The sequence below is a fragment of the Etheostoma spectabile genome, chromosome 16 (assembly GCF_008692095.1).
Source record: "Etheostoma spectabile isolate EspeVRDwgs_2016 chromosome 16, UIUC_Espe_1.0, whole genome shotgun sequence".
Lineage (NCBI taxonomy): Eukaryota > Metazoa > Chordata > Actinopteri > Perciformes > Percidae > Etheostoma > Etheostoma spectabile.
The window spans coordinates 24,967,490-24,975,327 of record NC_045748.1 but is presented as its reverse complement, the minus strand read 5'-3'; the positions used below and the strand labels follow the sequence as shown (position 1 = coordinate 24,975,327).

General features: G+C 40.1%; 1 protein-coding gene and 1 long non-coding RNA gene across 3 annotated transcripts in view; both read left to right on the top strand.

The window, feature by feature from the left end:
- The window catches only part of LOC116704590 (spore wall protein 2), an 11,495-nt gene extending 10,720 nt beyond the window's left edge, over window positions 1-775 (top strand). Inside the window, exon 8 of one of the 2 annotated variants that reach the window (XM_032540176.1) lies at window positions 147-775. In XM_032540176.1, coding sequence (XP_032396067.1) covers window positions 147-638 — 492 coding nt within the window. In that variant the 3' untranslated portion in view covers window positions 639-775. Of the gene's footprint in view, window positions 1-30 lie in introns of both variants that reach the window. The other variant, XM_032540175.1, reaches the window with a different exon arrangement.
- A 43-nt stretch (window positions 776-818) lies between these two features.
- LOC116704636 (uncharacterized) lies at window positions 819-3,981 on the top strand. Its single transcript, XR_004335727.1, has 2 exons — window positions 819-892; window positions 1,865-3,981. It is a non-coding gene; the product is annotated as an uncharacterized LOC116704636 (long non-coding RNA).
- The last annotated feature ends 3,857 nt before the right edge of the window (window positions 3,982-7,838 follow it).

Below are 7,838 nucleotides of genomic sequence, written 5' to 3'. Positions count from 1 at the left end.
AAGATGAAGGAGATGAGGGAGAGGATGTAGACGAGGGAGAGGATGTAGAAGTAGACAAGGGAGAAGATGAAGGCGATGAGGGAGAGGATGTAGACGAGGAAGAGGATGTAGAAGAGGAAGTAGACGAGGGAGAGGATGTAGATGAGGAAGAGGAAGTAGACGAGGAAGAGGATGTAGAAGTAGACAAGGAAGATGATGTAGAAGTAGACAAAGAGGAGAAGACAGAAGCAGAGGAGGGCGACAACGGTGACAAAGAAAAAGAAGAGGAATACAACGTAGACAGAGAAAAGAAACGAACCAAACGCAAACCGGACGTCCCACTCCATCTGCAGTTCCATAAACTACACGCGTCCTTCTCCTCCTGGAGGAAGTCGTGGATGGTGGCGGTAGCACGCAGAGGAGGAGACGAAGAGGAGGACGAGGAAGAGGACGAGGAGTTGGAGGAGGAGTGTCGGGCTTGGAAAGAGTCGTGGAGGATTTGCCGCTGGAGGAAGCCCGACGATGACGAGGTGGTGTGCTTCTCCACCGCGAACCGGAGTCAGCGATACATTGGGCTGATGCATGCTGGGATGCCAAAGAAGGAATGGACTCTCAGCTGGAAGACAAACCAAGACTGTAGCAAAGGATGTAAACACTGAAGTGGAGGAAGAAGAGGAAAATGAAGAAGAGGAAAGCTCTTTTGCTCATTTAAGATTGTATTAAGTAAGGATTAAAGGGAAGGACGGAACTCTCCTTCCTCAGAGTGAAACTGGAAAGAAAACCCGGAATCATTCACCATATTTAAAAAAACTAAACAAGGTCACATCAGTTCTGTTGACATTTTGTGTACTCATATTTCTGTGTTGAAAACACAACTTTGTGAGTTCAGATGTTAAGGCAGAGTATGTAGAAAGTAGAGCCCGACCGATATATCGGGGGGCCGATAGTATCGGCCGATATTAGGCATTTCCCGATCTATCAGAATCAGCATTTATGATGGCCGAATAAATATTCATTCATCAGAAAAATTTATGATGACAAATGAAGGATTCTGACGAATTAATATTTAAAAAATTAAATAAAAATGGACGGTCAACCATGTTATGAGTGTTGGCGTTGCATAGTCTGTCCACCAGAGGACGCTCTACAACGTCCCTGTTAGTGATGGCGTTGCATAGTCTGTCCACCAGAGGACACTCTACAACGTCCTGTTAGTGATGGTGTTGCCTAGTCTGTCACCAGAGGACACTACACGTCCTGTTAGTGATGGCGTTGCATAGTCTGTCCACAGAGGACCTCTACAACGTCCTGTTAGTGATGGTGTGCATAGTCTGTCCACCAGAGGACCTCTACAACGTCCCTGTTAGTGATGGCGTTGATAGTCGTCCACCAGAGGACGCTCTAAAACCCTGTTAGTGATGGCGTTGCATCATCTGTCCACCAGAGGGACGCTCTACAACGTCCCTGTTAGTGATGGTGTATAGTCTGTCCACCAGAGGACGCTCTACAATCCTGTTAGTGATGGAGTGCATTAGTCTGTCCACCAGAGGACGCTCTACAACGTCCCTGTTGGCAAAACTGATTATTTTTTTGTTAGTGTTTTCTGTTCAAAGTTAAGTTTCATATCTAAGTTTGTATTTTTACACATTTTATTTATCAGAACTTTAATATATTTTGATGTTCTGTTGTGATAAAAAAAAAAGGAATTTAGTGAGAACTCAAATAACTAAAAAAAACTAATGTTAGGGGAATCTGTTTATATTTTGTAACACATTTCTTTTTTTTAAAATATATATCGTCCGATATATCGGCATAACGGATGTTTAAATAACCAAATATTTCTATCGGTGTCGGCCTTAAAAATCCTTTATTGGTCAGGCTCTAGTAGAAATGTGTAGAAAGACTATTTAATAAAACTGAACTGTTGAGTGTAAAATGATAACCAGGGTTAAGGTACACGGAGATGTCCTGACACAAGAAAATATTGTTGCTCAATTCTGTGTCTTATAAAATTATAGCAGATTCCCCTGTCCTGTCACAAAATGCTAATGTCGGCTAACTATCTTCATTGCTATAAAGCTTATGTTTGTACCAAACAAACATATTTCGCCAAGGTTCAACACATTTTCACAATTCACATGATCCCAGGTGGGAAACAATACTGTCCAAGTGAAGCTGAAATTAAGAAAATGTCCCAAAAATCAACAGAGGACCGACTGTGAGATTGATGAGATAACTGAAAATAACTGGAACATTTAGCCAACAAGTTTCTAATTTCTATTTTTATTACAAAAACAATCATTAACCAAATAGTTACAGTGCTTTCCATTCAAACTCTTTGTGTAGTCAGGTCAAAATCAGACACACGCCTCCTGAATTCAAAATCCAACATGGCGGCCCCATGCATCAACAGTTGAGAAAGCTGTAGTAACATACAGTTATTAACCCTTCTGTCTTATTTGTGTCTCACCGACTTCTACATGTTGTTACGCTGTTTGTATGCACAAAAACCAGCGTAATGTGTTGTCATCAACTGGTATTGCTAACAGGGGCTAAGCTGTCTAGAGCTAATAAAAACAATGAAAACCTGACTTGTAAATGGGACGCATTCAACTCGGATGGGACGTCATTCCCAGCTCCGGCTCCCGAGTTCCTGGGTAAATGGAACGCACCACGAGCATGTTAAGGACTAGGTGCACTTTAAGAGAGATGAGACGCTGATGAAGAAGTCGTCAAAATACGTTGGAAATGTGATGTTAAATAATGTCATTGGTAGATGTGAAGGACGCAGATCAGTCTTAACAGTTTGTGTGTCTTTACAGCATTGCAGTTAAGATGGTGTATAAATGTATAACTGCATTCATTAAAGTAATGAATATATATTTATCAAACAAAGGTCATGTAGTGTGAAAATGAATACCGTTCAACAATTTCGGATGATACATTGTTTCATTTTCTTTGTGATAGTGAGATCACTAGCTCATGTCTGTGCATTTAGTAGGGAGCTGGAGTCAGGGTGGGGATAGCCTAGCTTAGCATGAAGACTAGAAGCATGGGTAAACAGCTAGCCTGGCTCTGTCCCAAGTTCAAAAATACACCTGCTGAAATCTGTACTCACAAACTGGCAATACTGCACAGAAGCAGAGGGAGGATGGATACACGGCTGTTCTTCAAGAAATAGTTCCAGCATGTAACTCCCCCCCCCCCTCCCGGTTTGTGTGTGACTTAAACAAACAGGATGCAGAATGTAATTTTATATGGCCTTTTGTTATAATATGCGTGTTAGAAATGATAGTTGGTGCTTCATTTTTGGGACTATAATGAAACAATGGAGCCTCTGAGGCAGTGATTCTCAAAGTGGGGTCTGTGGCCAGGGGGGAGGGGGGGTCTATGAAATGTTTTCAGATGTATTTATTTAAATTATGATATGTAGTGTATACTCTCTATATATATATACACAGTACATACAAGAGCTCCTAATTCATTCATTGTTCAAAACACATCTCTATGAATACACGTCTAACATCTTTAATACATTTCTTGTATGTTGTTCTTTCACATAAGACTATAGAGGTGTACCACAAAAAAGTCAACGTATTTAATGGGACATACATGAGGGGTCCCCGGTGTATTCTCTCTTGTAAGGGGTCCTTGGCTGGCTGAAGCAACCTTAAGCTAAATTGTTGTCAGTTTGGGTGACCACTGCTGAATAATGTTGGAAAGCAACGGGTAAATAAAATCCAGTAAAATGACCTTTCAACTTTTTCACACTCCACAGTTGCATGTTGACATGTGTGTTCTGAATCAGCCACCAGATGGAGACACAGAGTCGCTGAGTCTCTGTGGTCCATGTCAGCCTGGAGCAGAACAGATTCCCCCTGCAATGAGTGTTGGGATGGAGTTGAAGTTTTACAGCATGGAAACATGCAGCTGGATCAGACTTTGGCCTACACAGGCAACAATTGTAGTTTGGTTTTAGTCTCTTTGGTGGAATAGTTGATTCCACCTAATTCTGTGCAATGTTCAGTCTAACGGAAAAATGTAAAAGTTTGATTCAAAAAGTAAAATCTCACCTTTACATTAACATAAAAACTGTCAAAACATTGAAAAAGAGATGTAATAGATAAATAAATAAAAATGCATTTCCTTTACTACAAAGTCCCATTCATTTCTTTTCTATAAATAAAGCCATGGTCAGGGTTTGTGCAATAGCAGGCTAGGACCCAAAATGCAGTTTGGAGATGACGAGGCAGCAGGAAGATTTGATATGTTTAACAAATGAAAACGGACAAACGGTGTCCTGGAGGGGGCAGGGAACGACTGGCAACTCGAGATCCAGTGAAAACACTGAAAACTAAGAGCAAAACCCCCCAAGGAATAGACCACACAGGGATCGATGCATGGAATTACAAAAAAACAATCTGACAACAGATTTAGGGAGCCCAGGGACCAGGAGGTAACAAGGGTAGAGACAGGTAGGGACAGGTGACATGACATGAGACATGAGGGCTGATGAACAGGTGGAACACATCAGGGCGGGGCACAAAGGTGAGAACATATTTCTATTTTCAACGTTATTTGCAAATTGTCACAAATACTATGTGATTGTGGAATCTAAAAAATACATACAGTACATATAAAAATCAGGTGGTCATTTTCCATCAATGAGCGTTCCAACCTTGATGATGACATACACAAAGAAGAAAGGTATTCAAACATACAGTAAGAAAAGAAGAAAGTGAAATACATAAACAAAATATTGAATTGAAAGTTAGGCTATAAAATCCTTGAAAAAACCTTGTAGTACGTCAGCTGTATGAATGCTTTTCTTATTATTAATTTGGATAGACTCAAAAGGGGGAGGGGATTAAAAATTGCCCGAGATTTTGAAAATGTGGCTTCCTGCGTGTTAGTCACGAACAAATGTTGGAGGTAAGATGTTCAAAAATGTATGAATGACTCGTTCTTGACAAAAAGCAAAAGAGCTGTGTGCGTGCGTTGAATACTGTTGGGCTGGAAACGGGTTTGGGCTTTTAAAAAGCTGTCAATCAAAATTTACTTGGGCACGGGGTAATTCTGTTGGGCTCTAAACTACACTATCTATGCAATCTGAGTTTTCTGTTGCGTGACTAAAACTACTTTTCAACGTAGACATGTTCCACCAATTTCACAAGACACTAACACAGTCACATATCTACAACACAGTCACATGAACAGGAAGTCCTGAGGCCCCTGGCCCCCGAACACGACCGTGACAGCCATGACATCATCAATCAGTGGAGCTTAGACGTTTGCTTACGGACAATTTTGGGGTGTATTACATAAATTAGGCCCTAATGTTGCCGTTTAGATGAAAATAAACGTCATGTGAAAGTCAGTCCTCTGTGTGCTATCATGGCCATGACTTTCACAGCATTTCTTTGCATCATAAAGATATAGTGCTTTCTTTTCATAAACGTGTGTCTTCCTGTCCCCCTCTGTGTCTTGCAGCAGTCTGACAGCTTTCACATGCAGATTGCCTGTTGTGCTCAACCCGGGTTCTCCCCTCCTGCTGCCGTGTATTAGCATGAGATCAGACTGCATTGTGATGCTCCACAGATTACAAAATACCCATTTCCACCTCTGATTGGGCTTCTGTAGTCAAAAGAGGGACAGATTAACCAGAGGTGAATGGAGGGGGGAGGGCTGTTCTTCTGGTTTTACTCTACAACAAAAGTTGAAGGATCCAGATAAACTAAAAGAAGGAATTAAAGATACAAAAATGGCTGAGAGATGGTTATATTTGCTCACTCAATCAGAAACTCCTCATCTTTACTGAATTTTTCTGTGACTGGTAATTACATTTTTAGCAAAAACAAAATGGTAACAAACCATTTTAAATAAAGATGAATACACATCACAAGGGCATGAGAGTAGTAATTTATCATTAATGGATAGAACAAAAATGAAAAATTCCATCCCATATTATGGATAAAAATACAACCTTGCTTCTATCCAGAAAAAAAAACAATTTTAGGCAACACCAGTCTGTCTTTCATCCCCAGAGGGTTAATCTGACAGATCTGTAAAACTCCACAAAAAAAAAAAAAATTCATGCAAAAGCACCACTTTAAATCTTGTGTTTACCGAAGATGTACTCATAGGTTTCTTAGAAATAAGTAATTACACATAAAAAAAAAGCACTCAACATAATTAATCGACCAAAGAAATCCTACTCGACCAAGACCAAAACGCAATTAGTCGACTCAGCAATTAGGTCGGATCTAGTCTCATGTCTAATGCCAGAAGTAGCCTATAAATCACCTACCATCGTTTTAACTGTATTGTTCATTACAGGGGAGAAAGGTAAGGGAGGTAACGCCTTTGTCCCATTATATTATTATGCTCAACCCTATTTTCCAAGTGACTGATGGGAACAAAAATCTTTTTTCTTTCTTTTTTAAAGATTCTTTATTTGGGGCTTTTCCCTTTCATTTGATAGTGACAGCGGATAGACAGGAAAGAGGTGGGAGAGAGATGGGAGGTGACACGTAGCAAAGGGCCTCAGCCTACATGTTGTGCAGGCTTTTACTGGGTGAGATAGAAGGTGAGAGACCTTTCTGTTAAAGATTAAGATCCTTTATTCAAACAACAAAAACATCCGTAAATTTGCGATCGCTGAAGCCACCAGACTCCATGTAAATAAACAGTAATTTTAGCATCGTAAAATACACTTCATTCAAAGTCAGCAGAAACTACATACAACTATGAAAAGCCGTTTTGGGTCGTCTTTCCACTTTTCCAACCATCACAACTTTAGTTTTGGTTGAAATAAACTCATAGTTTACCAATATACATTTAAAAATAGGTAGGCTCTATATACGCTAAAAATATTGCTTTTTTAAATGAAGTCTGGTGGGTTTAGTGTTAGCGACTTCATAGCTGTTTCTGGTTAAACAGAAAGGTCTCAAAGAGGTTTTAAAGGTCTATCTCTGAAGGGATCATTTCCATAATGTTGTCAGACACTTAAAATAATAATCTGAGTCTGTCAGCGGAAAAACAAGCACTTTTGTAAGCTGCACAATTGCCTTATTAACTTACGCTGCTGCTTGTTTCTCCACTGCTGACTGCAGCGGTCTCGCTGAATACTAGACCAAAGTCAAAGATTGTTGTTTCCATTAGATAATAAGACACAAAAACCTTGGAAAATAAGGTCCAGGTTGAAAAAAATGGAAGTTACCCTATAAGTCGATTTAATGTGTAACCCTGTTATGAAAACTATATCTAGTAGAAAAATTAGAAACTATTGAAGAGAAAGATTTGTGGTCAAGGATGGCATGTATGTAAGATGGAAATATAAATATAAAACAAAGTTTCTTGTTGTTGTCACCGGAGAAGAAATAGAGAAGAAGGCACATGCACTTTCAGCAGCAGGGTCATTAACATGTGAAGGCAGGATTGTATGGGCCTAAGGTTACTATACATGTGTATGAAGGGGGGGGGGGGGGGTAGGGCAGCTAGAGACACAGAGAGAGAGGGGGGAGGTGCAAGGTGAGAAAGAGGGAGAGGAGAAGAGGAAGGTGTTCAAAACAGGGCCAAAAGCAACAATTAAGAAAAAAAATCATTTCTTTATTTGCCCTTGAGAGACCCTTATAAACTGCATTACTTCAGGGAGGGCCATTCAGAGCACGCTCTCTTTCCCAATGACACTCTGAATACAGCACAAATAAAGAGAAACAAAAACAATGTCAATAACAGATACAAATAAATAATCTGCTCATAAAACTATACCCAAATTGTAACAATCCCAAAATGAGAGCACACATAAAACAATGAAAACAAATGAGAATCACTGGGACGGTGCCTAGGGAGTGGCAGAC